The sequence below is a fragment of the Telopea speciosissima genome, chromosome 2, assembly GCF_018873765.1.
Source record: "Telopea speciosissima isolate NSW1024214 ecotype Mountain lineage chromosome 2, Tspe_v1, whole genome shotgun sequence".
NCBI lineage: Eukaryota > Viridiplantae > Streptophyta > Magnoliopsida > Proteales > Proteaceae > Telopea > Telopea speciosissima.
The window spans coordinates 14,199,091-14,217,733 of NC_057917.1; the positions used below are offsets into that span (position 1 = coordinate 14,199,091).

Consider the following 18,643-nt stretch of genomic DNA (forward strand, 5'->3'; position numbering starts at 1 on the left):
GGAAAATAGCGTGGCTGACGACACTCCCTTATCAGGAGGGGCCAATTTTTTACGTGTTGCTTTGTTGGGCCCACTTCCATTCTATGGTTTCTTGAAACTTGTAATTCAAAATCCTTGTGTCCTACACATTCGTAATAATAAATCTTTATTTATTAAAAAAGAAAGAAAGAATAATAGTAGGATTAAAGGGGAAGTATACTGTACACTGACATCCTGTACTTCCTTTTTTTTCCCCTTTACTTTTATTAAGATAAAACTGTGGATTTAATTTCTTCTAAATTTGGACAAGGAAAAAAAATCTTGTAATTAAGTAATAATCCCATTTTTCTTTCCTCAAAATTAATTAATAATTCTCTCTCTCTCAAAGTAAAATTCGCTGTAGCCCGGATTCTCGCCCTGCCGACATGTTTCCGATGATTCATTCCCCATTTTTCTCTCTTTAATTTTATTTTTTTGGCAAACTAATCGTTGTCATCCATCCAGTTCGAAAGACGATATTTGGGATCAATGGATACTCTGAACTCTTCCAGGTATCGAAATTGGAAAATTTAGATTCAGTTTTTTTTTTTTTTGTTTGTATTTTCCCATTTTTTTTTGGGTTCATGACTTATGGTTGACGTGACGGAGACATTTTGTTGATGAATTCCAAGTCGAAATTCCAATTTTTTCCCTTTAGGTTTCAAATCTCAATCCGTTTCAAGTGACAGTTAATGATGACTATATTTGTTACAGTCAATTGCTTCATTTGACGTTTATCCTTTTTTTCTCCCTCCCTTCTTTCTCTTATCATCCTTCTTCTTCTACCCCCAAAAAATTCGTTTTTCTTCTTCACCCGTAGTATTTAGGGTTCTTAAACAGAATTGGGTTTTACCTCAATGGTTGAATTTAGAGAGCTTTGTGATGTTGTATGGTGAGTTTAATTCTGCAAAATAATTTTAATTTCGTTACTGAAATCATGCTGATGCCATATATTGCATTATTACTTTGATGCTTAGGATAATCACATTTTTTATTTAATTTTAGATTTGAGCATTATCTTCTTTTTGTTTTTTGGGGGGGGGGGGGGAGTTGAGGGTGGTAAAGAATGTTTGATACTTTGTTTTCTGATGTAAGTGATTGGTGATGACTTGGTTATCAAGTCCTTGGCTTGCTTGAATTTTTTCACGTAGGGAAAATACAAACAAACTAAGCTTGGCAAAGGTTTGAATGGTTTCTACCAAAAAAAAAAAAGAAAAAAAGGTTTCAATGGTGGTTTTTGTGGGCTTGGTTAATTATAAAGGTTGCTCGGAGGAGGTTACAAACTTTAGGTCAGGTGAGATAGTAGGTTGTCTAAGTTGTCTTATTGGTAGTTTGTTACAGCAGTAATGTACCTACAGAGTTCTATGGCATGCGATAGCTTCTCTCACCTCCTTAAGGTGCTTTTGTGGCTCATATTTAGACTGCAACATAAAGAAGGAATTTGGTCTGAGTTATTTATGCACGATATGTGCCATCAAGTGGGTTTTATTTATCACAATTATATTCTGAAGTTTGACAGTGAAGTTGGATCATTGCTAGGAATGAGATTACGCTTTTTTTTTTTCTTCTGTTGACTGTTCTCAAGTTGTAAAAGCTGTATTGAGCTGCAAAATCATGCTAAATTTTTTAATAAAGCTGTGAATTGTATGACTCAGTATTTATTGGGTTTTCTTGTTCTTCTTTCTAGCTTCTGATAGTTGCTAAAATTCTTACTTGTCATGTTAACAGATTGCCTAAATTGAATTTATGGGAGAAACTTGGAATCTGCAAAGAAGCATCGGTTGAAGTTTTAGTGCTGGAAACTATGAAAACCTAATTTTCTTAGATGTATTCAATATGAATACCAAGTCGCAGGTTTCTTTGGAGTTAGACGCTCCCCTTCTATCCGAGAATCTATTGGCTAAGGATGGTGATTGTGGTGTTACAACTTCATCTGCAAACGTTGTTTCTTCTCAACAGCCTGGTATGTTGTCATGGTCATCATCCACACATTTACCTTTTTTTTCACTTTCGGTTTACTTCTGACAATGTAGGAAGGGTGCTAAGCACTTAGCCAGGAAGAGACCAATTATATTTATCATTTACATGCCGTTTTTTCCTATGTAGTAAAAAGACAAACACGTCAATGGGCCGCTTGGACACGCCAAGAAGAAGAAAGTTTCTTCAATGCATTGCGACAAGTTGGCAAGGCACGTTTCTGAGCATCTGTTTTGGTGATTGGGTTCTTTACCATCTGAGATTTTCTAATGGTTGATGTTCCATGTTCTTGCAGAATTTTGAGAAGATCACTTGTCGTGTCCAAAGTAAAAATAAGGATCAGGTGATCAATTTTTTTCCTTACATTTTAGTACAAAACATCATAAAAGATGATAATCTAGTGTCACAAGATTATCTGATCATTAATTTTTCAATCATTCTTAATTTTGTTTGATAATAAGGGACATTTTTCTGTTTCCATTTTTGTAGGTTATGATTTGCCTAATTTACTTCTTAATATTATCTTACTTAGACATACTTTATGTAGGAAGTCTGATGGCCAAAAGAATAAATGGCCGTGGTTTTTTTTGTTAGCACATGCTTGCCTATTAGAATTTTTTTTCCTCTTGTTTTCTTATTGATACGATAACCATGTTTTTGGAAAGTAATGTAGAGTATGACACCATGGGGAGATGAAATGATTGGTAGAAATAATGCTTGTAATTGTTGAAAGTTATTCATCAATCATTTGGGGGGGGGGTTGATATGCTTCAGTCAGAGTTTTGCATATGTTCTTCGCATATCTGGCGGGCACATATAACGTGGCCTGCTGATATTGGTGAGTTATTCATCCATTGTTCCTTGCGTGCCCTTAGTGGAACAGGTAGCATGTTGAATTTATTGCCGTATGCTGCTTGTGGTGGCTATGGAAAGAGAGGAATAGAAGGGTCTTCAAAGACATTCATTGGATTTTTTTTTCATTGATTGGAACCTTATTGATTGGGTTTTAGCCGCAAAAGATTTTATTGGGGTGGATGGAACTGGTTTTTTTTCCTGCTGGTTCTTTCTTTTTTATTTTATGTTTTTTTTTGCTTATATGATGTCTAAGTGGTATACTTTGTTTTTAGGGAATCGATGGCTAATATCTCAACTGTATCCATGTCTATTTTGAAAAATCCGTACATTATTTTGTCGTAGCTGATTAATTAAAAGTTCATGCTTGTCATCTTCCGAAAAATCTTTTCATTGTAATTTTGGGACATATTTGACCAACACTTATTTATAGGAATCCGAGGATATTGAAAATCCTCGGATTCCTTTCCTCCACAACCCCCCCCCCCCCCAAGCAAGCTGTAAAAGGCACAGTAATAGAACTGACTAAGGATTACGAAGAAATGGGAAGCTGGGTAGAAAATAAACCTAGAATTTCAGAACCAGAAATCAATTCCAGATTCACAAACTTATATAAATTCCAGACTTGATACATGACATGAAATTAACAAACCTGAAATTGAAAAGAGATGTGAGCCCTAATTGATTGAAGGGTAATAGAACGGTTGGGTTCGTCTCTTTTATGTGCTGAGTAAGGGGACTGCTAGCTATCTCTAAATCAAACTTCATAACTCATGAAGCAGCCTATTCAAACAAGGAGACCTAAAACTAACTCTATACCATGGCTGGACTTCTAGCCCCAATTAGCCATCCAAATTACAAGCATTATGCAAAAGTCATCAAATAAAAAACCCATTGTCAAACCCATGAGACAAGTCTACTAACTAATATAAAACCCAAAACTAAACCAATTCCAACTAATAAAAGCCCAAAAAAAAAACACTATATATTTATAAAAAGTATTAACCAGAAGGCAAGAATCATTCACAATAATTTTTTTTTCTTATTGTACTTACGATCAGGGGGAAAATAACTGTTTTAATGGATTGCACTTCACAGTCTTGGTTTGTCTTCTTTCCTAGCAAATTAACAAATTTTTAATTCATGTTTGTTTATGCAGGTCAGGCATTATTATTATCGTCTGGTAAGACGTATGAACAAGCTACTGGGTCCAGGATTTAGTCTAGATGCAAAAAACTCCAAAGATACTAATGCTGCAATGCTTCGATGGTAAACATTATTAGTAAACAAATTAATTCCTTAGTTTTTCTTTCAGTTTGTTGATTCATATGCATTAGACAGGAAATCCTCCCGTCTAATCCTCCTTAAGTTGCTGAGTGGCTGTAAGTCTTTATGTTTGAATAGCTATAGGTTCCTTTTGTCTTTGTAAAATGGGCAGAAGTAGAAAAAAGGAACATTGAATTATTAATTTGAGAATTTGCTTCCTTGGCAGTAAACATAAGAAATGTAAAGTTTTTTAGTGGGGACTACTAAAAATTATTAGTATCTTTGAAGTAGTTTTTCTTTCAATTGGAGAATTTGTTGTTGTTGTTGTTGTTCTATTTTATGCCCAAAAACTGTACGGTATACATCCAAACAAGTGGAGCCTTTAAACTTTCTTCCTGAATTAGAATGGCTCAAAAATTTTCTCTGAATATGCAGCAAATTTTGATTCTTTTGATTCACGCCTTCTTTATGATGCATGTTGTATGCAAAACACCAATCCCTGTGGGTGAAGGGTATAGGTTAAGCCCATTCTATTAAATCTTCTTTATATTCAGGATAAACTAATAGTTGTTCCATTGCGACCTAGTGGTCATGAGTTCATTGTGAAACTGCCTCTCTGCGAAGCGGGGGTAAGGCTGCGTACATTATGACCCTCCCCAGACCGCGCAGTGGCGGGAGCCTCGTGCACTGGGTATGCCCTTTTTATATTCAGGATAAACTAATAGAGGGTATGGAGGAAGAAATAAAGATTTCAAGAGAAACTTTAAGTCCAAGGGGGAAATTAATAATATTGAGATTTAAGGATATACAGGAGGAATCAAAGAAGTTCTATGAAGCCAAAAAGAAAAGATATAACTGGTTGAGAGTAAATTGGCATCTTTCAATTATTTTAAAGACAAGTTGCTTGAACAACCAAAGAAATAATTGCAACTAAGAAATAAATAGAACAAGGTACCAGAAAGAAACCTTAGTGCAACTGAGGAGAAAAGATTTTTGCAAAAAAAATAGCGTGCGTCCTTTCATGCGATTCCTAAATCAATCTAAATGTCTCAAATTGCCACAACACCTCTTTATATAGAATTCCTACTAAACTCATCTTGACCGCCAAATAATGGAACTCCTAATATGTCTCCAGTTACGTGCCTTCGGACGTACCGCGGCTTGTTACTTTGGACCTCAAGGGGCAACTTGTTGCCTTGGTAACACCTTGGCAACTAATCTAGTGGGTGAAAAAATGGGGAAAAGGAAAGTGACTTAAAGGTCTTCTCTAACTCAAACTCCTAATTAAATTAAAATCCTTAGTAAAAAGCTCATGGCAGCCGAGTTCCTAGAAAAATTGACGATAAATTTCCCAAAATAGCTTGGAATTGCAACATGACAACGTCTTTTACTGGAAAGGTGTTTAAATAAGCTTTAAAGCTGCACTAATCATGTTTTGACCTTCCAAAATTTGACCCAAAGAAATATAATAAAATATGAGATAAAATGAGCCATACCCGTGAAGAAAATTGTCCAAACCAACACATATTAGTGCATCCGCTTCCTTGCCTCCTAGAAGCTGACTTTTGGAAGCCCAGAAGTAGAAGCCCGATAAGCTTAACCAAATATGCCTATATAAGTTGGAAGATCCATCCTGTGTTCAAGCTTAAGGGACTTGTATTGAAGTTGAGCTTTCACTGATCATTTTCCCACTAGGAGCTCAGCTTCCTTAAAATCTCCATGGTACCCATAGTTCGAAAACTTACTGAAATTTTGGTAGTTTTGAAGGCACCGAAACGAAACTCTACACGACATTTGAGACTGGTATTGTTTCGACCAAAATATCCAAAATTTGGTCATATCATTTCGGTATTTCGCTCGTTTCAGTCTAAAAAATTCACTGTTTTGTCGAAATTTCAGTCATTTTGTTTCGGTATTTCGCTCATATTGGTTGTTTAGCCCTTGAAATGGCCAAGAGAAACTCATGGGGAAAAATTTATAGTTTCAGTGAAGTTTCGCTCAAACACCGAAACGAAATGAGTTTTCAAACTATGATGGTACCTATCTCATGAAATGCTGGTTTGGGATGATTGTGAAATGTTAGATTGTACAGCCAAAGGACTCATGACAGCAAGTTTTATACTTTATGGTAGAAGATTGGCAAGTGGTCACAGGGATGCTTCAATGAATCGTAGTATAATTGGGGTAGAAATTGAGCCTGTGGAAAGATTTGTATCAAGAAATAAAGCTTCATTGGCCAATGTCTTTGGTGGTATGCTGAGGAAGAATCTAGTCCATTGAGAAAGGTGATTACTGAAAAAATACAGGTCGGGATATGGGTAGGGAACCAATTAAGGGATTAGCAGTCATGGAAGAGGATTGTGAAAGGCATAAAAGAGACATTTTGAACTCTTGGCAATATGCCTTGAGGTTGGCAATGCTGCCTTGATTTTGTTTTGGAATGACAAATAGTCTGGTACTCTCCGCTCAAAGATTAGTTTCCTGCCATCTATAGAGCAGGTGAATAGAAGATTATGGTTTTTGACCTGTTCAACAGTTTGAACTGTTCGATTTGACAGTGGCTCTTCAGAAGATCTTTGACTAATTGGGAGCTTAACTCTTTTCTGAGCCGCTGACATTATGGGAGAGATCCAGCTGCTCTATTCTTTATCAAGCTACCATGCTTCTCAGGTTTGACCTTATTCATTCTTCTGTTGGACCACTGTGTTGGATACACAAAGTTGATCATCAACACAGCGTGATGTATGTGAAAAAATGAATTCTTGCCTTATTGGATCACTTGTTTATTGCCCATTTTCTGTGAGGTTTGGCAACTTCAGTATTAGTTGGGGTTTTGCCTAATAGCATCAAATATTTGTTGCCTGGGGAAATAGTGACTATCCTTAAGAGGCTATTGTGGGCAGCAATTTGCTGGCCAATTCAGATGAAATGAACTGTAGAGCATGCATATAAAACAGTCTGGTGAATCAAGAATTCATACTTTTGGTCTCAGTTTGTAAATATAGTTCAGTGAGCAACTCATTTGGATCTCAAGGAAGGTAAGGCCTTCTGGGAAATACCTTTCTTGTGCCTTTTGTTGGCCTTGTCTAGCATAGTGGTGATGGTCTACAGTTCTTTCTTTTGAAAGAATTCTTGGTTTAAACCATCTCCTCCCCTTTTCAAAAAAATAAAATAAAATAAAATAAAAAATAGATGGAAATAAGAAAAAAGATATGTGATCTTAATTTAGATTTCAGTTGATTGGATTCCCAATCTGATCTAGACTCTGCAATAGTAAATTTGTCAGACATACCTTGGAAGTATTTTGGCCACATCTCTCTCGAATCACATGGATTCACAAAATCTTGGGTTTGGTAGACAGGTGATAGAATTTTTTTCCAAAATGACATCAAGAACAAGCAAACGAGCTAGTACAATGATGACGACCTGAAATATATTAGTAAAGGCCTAATGAAAAGTGATGAACTCGGATTATTAAAAGTAAAATAAATACAACTATAAACTGGAAATATAGCATATGAATTAAATTGACATCCAAAATTAACCATCAGTCAATATACAAGCTTACTAAAGTCTGATATCGAGCAGAAGTTTTAAAACCAAAATTTCTATTCTAAAAGATCTCTAAACATAAATGTCAAGCAGTCGCCCAAGCGTCACCTGGCGCCAAGGTGTTTTCTGGCCTCCTAATTGTTCATCTGCCTTTTTGAATGAAACATGACCCCCACTAAGGTTGCCAAGGTGACGCCTAGGCTGCCTTGGCCACGCTTTTGAGCCAGGAACCTTCCATTCCAGCATATCATGTTCACTCCAGCAGCCATCAGTGTGGCCACCTCAGAGGAAGAAGCAGCAAATCACAGCAGCAGCAGTAACAGCAGCTGCTTGCCATAGAAATTTGTAGCCGCCATCGCTGTCGCAGCAGCAGGTTCGGCTGTTGACATCGGCTGTAGAGAAGGAAAGGAAGGAGAAGAGGGAGAGCCAAAGGGGGATGGGAGATGGGACATACCTAACATTCATTGAGTTATTCAACAGCTTCTTTTTAGCATCGTGTTGTTTGCCATCGAAGGGGAAGAAGGAATAGGGTGATCCATTTTTCTATTTTACTTCTTTATATATTGTTATTATTCTTATATTTACAAATTAAAGTAACATCTTTATATTCTGCATATCTGAGCTTTTTATTTACACAAAAGACCTTTAAAATTTGAAACTAATAGAAAAAACTTTAATATTTACACCTAACCCTGCTCTTTATGTCTAGGCATTAAGGCGCCTGACTACCAAGTAACAACTAGGCTCATCTTGCCACCATTACAACTATGCTCTAGAATCATGGATATTTAAATATGGAAGCCCAATAAAGTGGTTATTCTGGCCACCTGGTATGATTTGGCATGCCCTAGAGCCTGAGTTGATGCAGATCGGTCAGATCTCATTGGCCTACGGGTAATGGGCCACTAACAGAATGGAAGAGATCCTGATTTGATGACAAGATATGGACAGATCCAAGGATTAAAGTATCAGTGTCGCGTATTGTATCGGCAGGGTGATTTTAAGAGATGTATCGTATCGTAATGCATGGAAATACACTTTTGGAGCAAAAAACTGTATAAATAAGCATTATATAACATGTATCATGCATAAACACTAAAATGGAGAACATATAACGAGACAAGCACATTCAATTGAAATTGTTGTAAAAGAAGAGGTTTCTTACATGTTGTAATAGTCTATTGCCATGAAAGTGTCATGGTGGTTCAAACTCATGTCATGGTGGTTCAAACTCATGTCTGGAAGGGTCTTCAGGAATAGGAGCAACTTGGATGATGTTGTGCACCATGATGAACAGTTTTCGGTTTTGAGTGAAATTTGATGAATCTGAGAACAAATCCTTGCAATAGATGTACTTTGATGCTATGATTTACTATTCTTACCTAAATCCTTGGATTTATAGCAAAAAAAGGTCTACAAATCACGATTTACCCAAAAAAATAAAGTTCTATGAAAACCTACCTTTTCTGAGAACTTCTGCTTCAGTCTCTGATTTCATCCACTTGAATGATTGAAAGAAATGTTTGTTGGTTGAATCTGATTCGTATTTGATGCTTGAATGTAAACCCGAAGTCAAAAAATTGGAAAAAAAGAAGTTGAGAGCAAGGATTTGGAGTCTTGGGTGGGTATTTCTGCCTTCAGAACTTGTTTTTGAATTGTGAAATGTGCATACTAGGGTTTGAATGGCTGTATCAAGCCGTATCGCAAAGCTTCAACCGCATCACAAAGTATTGACCGTATTGGCTTATACATTAACGATACGTACCGATGTTTTTTTCCCCCAAATCCTTTAAATCGACATATCGGTACGTATTGATAGTATCGTACCGTATCGGCTGATACAGTGTGATACTTATTGATAACATAATATTTTTGAAAAAAATAAATATGTATCTCACTGTATCGTATAAATACCTTGCAATATCGATACGTATTTGGTGTAGGGCCGGTTAGGAAGAGAGGGGAAGTCTGGGAAAATCAAATTTGCAAGGGGAGAGAGAGATTCGCATAAGAAAGAGGGGGAAAAGAATTTCACAAAACCAAAGCTACACAGGCACTCATACCTCAAACTTCATTCTTTGAAACTTCAAATCTGTTACTCTCCTACGATTACAATGAATAAATAGAAAAGACTCTTGCACAGAAATAGAAACCTAGCTAAAATGGAAACAACTCTAAGAGGAAACTAAACAAAGTACGAAACCTCTCAAACAAAGAAACTACTAAAAGAAATTCTACGTAATCTACTCATTCAAATAAAATAAAAAGGTTGCATCCTAAGTAAGCTAAACTACCAGCCCTTGCAAGACCAGAAAACCGGTTTAGGACCAATCTTTGGTTTGGCCCTCCAAAGTGGGTCATATCGGTCCAGCTAGGCTAAGGCAACTGTATCAGCTCTCCTTCTCTGGAAAGAACTTGACTCCGTCAAGTTCGGATGAGGTCCAAGAATGTCGTCCAAGTCAATTCGCTGTAGGAGAAATGTACTAGGTGTCTTCTCGAGTTTGATAACCATGCTGAAAGGAATATGTATTTTCATAACCACAGTGCTTGGCTTTCTTGTCATACAACCATGGGCGTCCCAAAAGAATGTGGAAGACTTTCAAATGATCAATCAGTCCACCAATGGAATACGTGAGCAAACACCTTTCATTAACCTTGAGATTTGTGTTGTTCATCCATGCAACCTTGTAGGGATTCAGATGAGGTTCCGTCTTCAATCCCAACTTGCGAACAACATCTTCAGCGACAACATTGGTGCAACTGCCTGGGTCAATCACCTTCTGTGTAGCCAAGAGGGGGCGAATAACATAGCAATACTGACTCTCACCATCACTATCATCGTCATCAACCTCACTAGGCTCACACTCATGCTCAGCCTCCAAATTGACTACCCTTGTTGTCCGTTGCTCCATCGGTTCAAATGGTATGAAGTTGTCCTTGTCAATGTAAGCTACCAATTGGTTAGGGCACTGAGCAGTCATGTGTCCATATCCCTTGCACGTGAAGCACTGAATAGCTGCCTTCGGCATCACCGAATTTGTATCATATCCATGTCGAGGTGGAGAATAAGGTTTGTCTGAACCTCGCCGAGGTGGGGAGTAAGGACGAACTGGTTGGGTAGGTGCCATAAAAGAACCACTAGCCTGTGGTTTGCTAACCGAAACTGACTTCAGAAGAAGGCTGCTGTGGCTGGAAGCTATCACCTTTGGAATGTGTGTCAGTAAAAGTCCTCTGATTATAAGGTTTCCTCAATTTGACCTCAACCTGATAGGCCACCTGAATTGCTTCCTCCATGGTAGGCAGTCTACTGGTTGCAAGTGCGGTACTGATATGCGGATGCAAACCATTGCAAAATTGTGCCACTAAGATCTTTGTCTCACTTAAACTCAGAACGAATGGCTAAGTAGTAGAACTTGGTCACATACTCCTCAACTGTCATAGTATCCTGTCTCAATTGCACAAATTTGAGGTGTACACGCTGCTTGTAATCAGCCGGTTGGAATCTCCGGTCCTTCATATTCCGCATCTCTGCCCATGTAGTAAGTAGTAACTTGCCCAAGGCCTCGAGTCTGGTTCTGTTAATGGTGTTTGATCCACCAGACCCAAGTGGTGCCTTTCAACTTACCCTCTGCAATAATTTCCTGGCCTCTGTCAAGTTGTACACTTGTACCATCTGAAGAAAATTTCCAAACTATGAACCCAATAAAGATATTGCTCCGGGTTATTGTCCCCATAAAAAACAGTGACATCCAACCTTGCTGCTTTGTCCATTCCATCTTTATATCGTCCAGCCCCGTATGGTGGTGGCGGGATAGAGTTGGAAGAATCCCCAAAGCGTGAGACTCTTTCCTTTCTCAGATGCCACCAGTCGGTCAATCGAAGTTTGCATAGATTCCATCATTGTCTGATTGTCTGAATTGAATTGACAGCAATAGTGAGAGTGTCCAATTTGGCATCGGTTTCAGCCTTATAGGAGTTGAGCTGTTGAAGAACCTCAGTGTTGGCTACCATGGTTAAGAGAAAACAATAGAACACTCAAAGGGTAATGGCAAATCAGTTAATAAATGGAAGTTTATAAGGTAATGACAGACTTGTAATTCAAGGGAATCTTAAATGGTTTCTAAGACAAACTAAGGAAGGATTTGATGGTAAATAAAAATTAAATGGGTAGGGAGCTACTTGGAACGAAAAAAAAGTAAAGGAGAAGATTATAAGAACAAAAGGCAGGGTATTATTGGAAACTAATAATAATGAAGACAAAAGAAGAAATATCACAAGTGGGTGGGTAGTTGGGTACTGTAGTAGGCTTGGAATCTGATTATACGAACCAGAGGAGAGGACTATGGGCTGCAAGGATGGAGGGGAACTCGCGATTTCGAAGGATGCTTTGGGTCGCGACTTGTGACAGAGGAGGTCGCTAAGGGCTTCGTTAGTTGAGAGCTCGCGATGGTGGAGTTGCGACCTCGAAGGAGGAGGCGGTGGGAGCTTCGAACCAGGTGTAAGAGTTCTTTTTTTTTTTTTTACTTCGGTTTTCTGATTCTCGCTCTCTTCTTTCTTCACTTTTTTTTTTTTCCGGTTTTTGCGGAACCAAGAAGTGGGGGGGGGGGGGTAGGGGTCGATCGATTCACAGGGGGGAGATGGAAGAAGGCGGTGGGGAGAGTTGTTGCTAGGAATCGGCAGTGGTTTTTATTTTTCAAAGGGATTGGGTATTTTCAGTGAAAATCGAAGGGTTTTGCTGTGGATTTCAGTGGGAGTTGCTCCGGGAAGGAGATGGCTTAGGGTTTTGATGGTAGAAGAAAAGAGAGATGATTGCTGTGGGTATGAAAAGGATGGTGTCGGAAAGGTTGCGGCAGTAAGGGAAGGAGATGTGGTTGTTACTGTTGTTACCATGGAACAATAATGGGAAGGGAGGGAAAGAGATTGATGGGGAAGGATGATGGATCTTTCGGCTTTGATACCAAGTTGGTGTAGGGCCGGTTAGGAAGAGACAGCAAGTCTGGGAAAATCAGAGTTGCAAGGGGGGGGGGGGGTAGAGATTCTCATAAGAAAGAGGGGGAAAAGAATCTCACAAAACCTAAGCCACACAGGCACTCATACCTCAAACTTCATTCTTCGAAACTTCAAATCTGTTGCTCTCCTACGATTACAATGAATAAATATAAAAGACTCTTGCACAGAAATAGAAACCTAACTAAAATGGAAACAACTCAAAGTGGAAACTAAACAAAGTAGGAAACCTCTCAAACAAAGAAACTACTAAAAGAAATCCTACGTAATCTACCCATTCAAATAAAATAAATTATTAGGTTGCATCCTAAGTAAACTAAACTACCAGCTGTCTCTCCTTTCAACTTTGCCCTCTTCTATTTCATCTATCATATCCTCCCTCCAACTCTTTGAATCTCTCTCGGGCTTCCGTATCAATCTTTTGAAATCCCAAATTTTTCTCTCGATTGTCTCTGAGACTGACAAAGCCACCCTCCTTCGCCTGACTGGTTTTTCCCTTGGGTCCCTTTCCGTGAAATGCCATGGGCTCCCCCCATTCCAGCCAGGCTGACTGCCCAATACTGCACCCCCATGTTGGATCTTATCCGTAAGTGGCTTCAGCTTTGGAAGGGCAAACTCCTTTCCTTTGCAGGTAGGATTGTGTCGATCAAATCCGTCCTCCAATCCTCTTACAACTGGTGCGGTATCTATGGGCTCCCAAAATCCACAATCAAAGCTATGGAATCTCTCTTCTGTGCTTTCTTATGAAAAAGAAAAGGGTCTTTCGAATTCCTCCACCCGATTAGCTGGCAGCCATTTGCCTTCCCAAATTGGAAGGAGTTCTTGGTATTCGCAGAATCCGCGATTATAATATTGCAGGCATTCTTAAGCTAATCTGGAAAATCTCCATTAAGCAAGACTCAATTTGGGTCAATTGGGTCTACTCCTATCTCCTCAAAAAATTACTCCATCTGGACTGCTCCCCAGCCTGCAAACCCCTCATGGGTCTAGCGCAAAATTTTTCTCTTCTGTCCCTTAGCCCTTAGTGCCACCTCCTCTGTGATCGTTGATGGGACCTCCACCTCCCTCTGGTTTGATCCTTGGCATCCCTCTGGAGTCCTTGACAACCTCTTAGGTGCCTGTGGGGTCTAATCTACTGGTATCCCTAAATCAGCCCCTCTCTCCTCTATCATCTCCCATGGCTCCTGGTCCCCCCCTCCCCTTTCCCCCCGGTCTTACTCAGGTCTGGGCCTCGCTCCCCCCTTCCCCCCCCTCTTCATCCCTCTCATTCTGACAAAGTAACCTGGCTCCCCTCCCCCAATAGTATTTTCAGCTCTAGCTCAACTTGGAACTTTGTTAGATCGCATGGCCCCTCAGTCCCTTTGACACAAATTAGTTTGGTTCAAAGGCCATATTCCTTGACACTCTTTTAATGTCTGGAGAACCCTTAACCTTTGCCTCCCCACACTATCATTTCTCCTTCTCCGCCACATTCCTGTCTCTCCTCCTTGTATCCTTTGCTGGAATAGTGTTGAGGATGTTGATCTCCTCTTTTTTTTCTTGCCCCTTAGCCTCCACTATTTGGAAGAAAGCCTTAGATTCCATTTGGCCCCATAGTAGACGTCTCCTATCCTTCGCTCGGGAGTGGCGATGGCTGGATATATCCTTTTCAAGTAGCTCTATTTGTGATATCGCTGGCAAGCTTGTGTTTGGGGCTGCTATCTCTCATATTTGGATGGAGCAGAATCTTCGAAGATGGACCTCCAACTCCTGGTCTATTGATTTGATTTGGAAAGCTATCTTCTTTGATGTCAGCTCTATGCTTCAAATGCACCTCCATGGCTCTCTTACAGATTCCCCAAGGAACAGGCATATTGTTGTTACCTGGGGCATAGATTCTTCTCTTTTGCAGTCCCCTAGCCCGGCCTCCTAGGCCTTGTGGCTTGTATAGCTTCCCCCCTCCCTCTATTTTCCCTGTGTATTCCCCTTCCCCTTGGGGGTCTTGGTAATGAATTTTTTATTCACAAAAAAAAAAAAAAAAAACTACCAGCCCTTGCCAGACCAGAAAACCGGTTTAGGACCAATCTTTGGTTTGGGCCTCCAAAGTGGGTCATATTGGTCCAGCCACGCTAAGGCAACTGCATCAGTATCGACCGATACGATACTGTGAGATACTTTAAACCATGGCCAGATCTGATCTCAGTTCGAATGGTCTGATTTAATAAGAATAAGAACCAATAATATATCCAAAAGAAGGCGATGGGGGTGTAACTAACAAAAGAAGATGTTAAAATTTGAACAATTCGATGCAGAAAGATGGAGGAGAGAAAATAGGAATCTTAGCACTTACCAGATCTGGTTTTAGAAATCAATAATCAAGAGAGAGAGGGAATGAAGAGGGGGGGGGGAGAAGAAATAGGAGAGGAAGTAGATGCAATGGAGAGATAAGAAAAGAAAGAGAAGAGCAAGGTTCTAAAACTCGGTTTTTACCATAGTCTTGACCAGGTCGAGTTTTCCGAGATCTAGAGATCTCGGCGAGACAGTGCATTTTTTTTATGTTTCGGTGCGCATATGGCCATAGTTGGCTCCGAAACTTTAAGGTAAGCTTGTTTTAGGCTTAATAAAAATATTTAAAGGTTCAAATTGAAGAAAAAAAACACTCAATTCTTAACTCCCAAGTCCCAACAATACAATACTATGACTCTATGAGTACTGGGGAGGTCGAGATTCTCAAAATATTCGAGATTTCACCGAGATGTCTCCGAGATTTCTCAAAATATTTGAAATCTCGGTCGAGATTTTTGAGATTTGACATTTTTGTGTTTCATATGCTATCTTGTCTCGACTAGCTCGAGTTTACCGAGATTTTCGAGATCTCGGCGAGATTTTGAACTATGAAGAGAGATGAGTAGCCGTGGGGGTGGGGGGGAGGTGAGAAGAAATAAGAGGGAGACAAAAAATTCCTTTCCAAAACAAGTGACGAGAGAAAATGCAGTCACATAAGGCAATTACCAAACAAACCAGAAGAAATACATTCAAATTCCATATTCTTAAGGGGGTGGTTATATATTTATAAACTTTTAGCATTCCTAAATTAATTCTCATAACTCCTTATCACTCTTACTCTATATAAACAACCAAAAATAAAACTCTTACTAGTCTACTATGACTAACAATAGGACTCTTGGATAGCTAAGATAATTTTCTAAACTTGGACTCTAGACATGGAACCCACTAATAAAATATTCATTTCGTGCACCCCTTAAGATCCGCACTTTTGGCTTTATAATGAATCCATTACAATAATAAAACCCCAAAACTAAGTCCAACCCAAATCAATACTAAAACCTGGCTTAAATTTGAGCCGAGCCTGCACTATTCTCTGCTTGTTAAAAAAGACTCATCCTCGAGTCTTGTAGTGTCATAGCACCGCCATCATTCGATTAGCATCCTTGATCATCCATTTTGATTGGACGATGATCCTACTCTTTGCACAAGTAAACTCAGCAACATTTGACTGCATCACGTTCAAATTTTTGGAGGAAAAAGGAAATCAACGGTCTCTATCTTTTTCGAATTGTGTTTCCTCAATTGTAATCCATTCTTGGGGCTCCACAACTTCAATCGGACTGTCAATTAATTCATCAGCTTCAATCTTGGTTGTGGCCTTGTCTTGCAGAACGTCTACTTCCTGATTCTTCAAGTAATATAAATATAGCTTCACTTTTTCTGATTGTTCTTTAGTAGCTTCTATATAATACTCTCTAAATTCTGTAAAAGTAGCCCTTATGTCTCAGAGACTCTCTTGGATTATATAAATATCATATTTCATCGAAATGAGCAAGTCATATCTGTATTGATCAACGTCCATGATGAAGAGCTTCAGGTTTGACTTTAATATCAAACTTATGCAGATTGATTAGATCTGATGGATCTGATTGGCCTGTAGGTAATGAGCCCACTAATGGAATGGAAGAGATCCCAATATGACGGATCATGGTTGTCATGGTGTCTAGACGAACCAAGGCATTGGAGGGGGCCTGGACACAAGGAGACACCAACAAGGTGACCAAGACTTTCCAAAAAGCCCACCTACGTGGCCAAGGTGACACTAGTTGTCAAGGCACTTGGATGCCAAGGCGGTCACCTAGGTGACTCCTAGACAACTATGTGACAGATAGATATGGGCCAGATCTGATCTCAGATCTAGCGGTCAGATTTAATAAGAATTGGGACCATAATAATATTTGCAAAATCTGATATTTATTTAATGGATAAAATAAATATAAAATTGGAAAATTGGAAAATTGATGAAGTATAGGAGGGAAAAGAAGTTGATTGGGTGTTAACTAACAAAAGAAGATTTTAAAATCTGAATCATTGATGTGAAAAGATGGGAGAGAGAAAATAGGTATCTTACCAGATCTGATTCCAGAATTCAATAATGAGCAATAATCAAACAGATCAAAAGTAATCCATTCAAATTCCATATTCGTATGCATATTTAGAAATTTTAGCATGAGACCCATTATTAAAAATATTAATTGGGTGCACCCCTTAAGACCCTCAATTTTGGGGCTTTATATTTCAGCCCATTACAATAATAAAACCTAAAAACTAACGTCCAACCCAAACCAATACTAAAACCTGGAATTTTTTTTCTTGCTGGTCCTGCCTGAAAATTGACTTGTTTCTAACTGGGTCTAGCCTGTCTTCTGTCCTGCGTCAGGTTTCCTCAAATGTCATGTGTTGGACAGCCTACTCTTCTTTAGTTCTCTATCTTGATTTTGTTTCTTGATAAATCAGGCCATATCTTTTAGCTCTTGTATGTTAGCTTTGGAAGGAAAACACTTAATCCATGATTTAATGAAGGTCTGCACATTATCTTTGGTTCCCTACTCTGTTGTTACCAATTTACATTATACTTGTTGATTTTGTTTAGAAACTTAATGCTTGGGTTACTTGCTTGTACCACACCTTTATGACTTCTTTTAATATAATTTATATTTCCATTCTAATCATTATGCACTATTACATTTTAGTGCCAGACATGACTTGTGGTTATGGAGTAACTTGAGCTGTTGTTGAATTACATCCATTTCTTCAATGCTGTTGCAGGTGGTCATTGTTGGAAAAGTACAGCTGCAAAGCCTCTAAGCTTCACTTGAAACCTAGAAGGTTTAAGATATTCATAGAAGCATTGGTTAGTTGGAATCTCTACATTCCTTGTATAGTTAATTACAAACCTCTCAATTTTCCCTGTGCTGGATCAACAAATTTCTTTTGCCATGAAGGAACACCAACTCTTGAAGGATCGGAAAAAGAACATAAGGAGACGACCTGTGCAAGGAGAAAATTGTCCACTTGGATCCCCAACAACTGTTCCAGTTCACAGTAAAGCATCAGGACAGGATACTCGCTCAGTTAAAGTTGTTGTTGATAGTCAAAACATTCAAAAAGTTGGATCTGGAAAAGGATCTTCAATGAAGCGCAATGTGAGTGCAGGCATTATCCGGAGCAACAACAAAGGTGATTCCTCTACTCTGCGAACAACAAGGCAACGGCGGAAAACAGGTGATTATTTTACGAAATTAATTTGTGTCATCGTATTAGTATTTGTAATTATCTTATTTAAACTCTGGATTGTCTAATGGCCTTCTCAAACTCTTTCTTTTTTTTTAAAGTTTTTTTTTTAAAGCAATGGTAATCTTTTTCAGTAAGGGATTTGTATTAATGCTTGCTAACCACTGTCATCATGGAGATGGTTTTCCCTCCTGGCACTAGAAATCGGTGCTGGATTGAGAATTATTACTATTGAAGCTAAAACTTTTGATCTTGCAGAGATCCTATGGACCATTCTCTCCTGCTTGCTATAAAGGGAGAGGTAGATGTTTCTCCAAGTGTATTTATGTGCCTCCTTGGTCCCTAGAACCATTTCATTCTCTTGGGGTGAGGGAATGGGAGGTCCTTGCCCTGAGAAAGCAATCACCCT

At 38.9% G+C, this 18,643-nt stretch overlaps 1 protein-coding gene across 2 annotated transcripts in view; it reads left to right on the forward strand.

Moving 5' to 3' along the window:
- The first annotated feature begins 371 nt into the window (after positions 1-371).
- The window catches only part of LOC122651736 (TSL-kinase interacting protein 1-like), a 30,255-nt gene continuing 11,983 nt past the window's right edge, over positions 372-18,643 (forward strand). The window contains exons 1-7 of one of the 2 annotated variants that reach the window (XM_043845247.1): positions 372-530; positions 1,747-1,981; positions 2,125-2,207; positions 2,291-2,338; positions 4,007-4,116; positions 17,770-17,854; positions 17,946-18,225. In XM_043845247.1, the coding sequence (XP_043701182.1) occupies positions 1,855-1,981; positions 2,125-2,207; positions 2,291-2,338; positions 4,007-4,116; positions 17,770-17,854; positions 17,946-18,225 (733 nt within the window). In that variant the 5' untranslated portion in view covers positions 372-530; positions 1,747-1,854. The remainder of the gene's footprint in view (positions 531-1,746; positions 1,982-2,124; positions 2,208-2,290; positions 2,339-4,006; positions 4,117-17,769; positions 17,855-17,945; positions 18,226-18,643) is intronic. The other variant, XM_043845248.1, reaches the window with a different exon arrangement.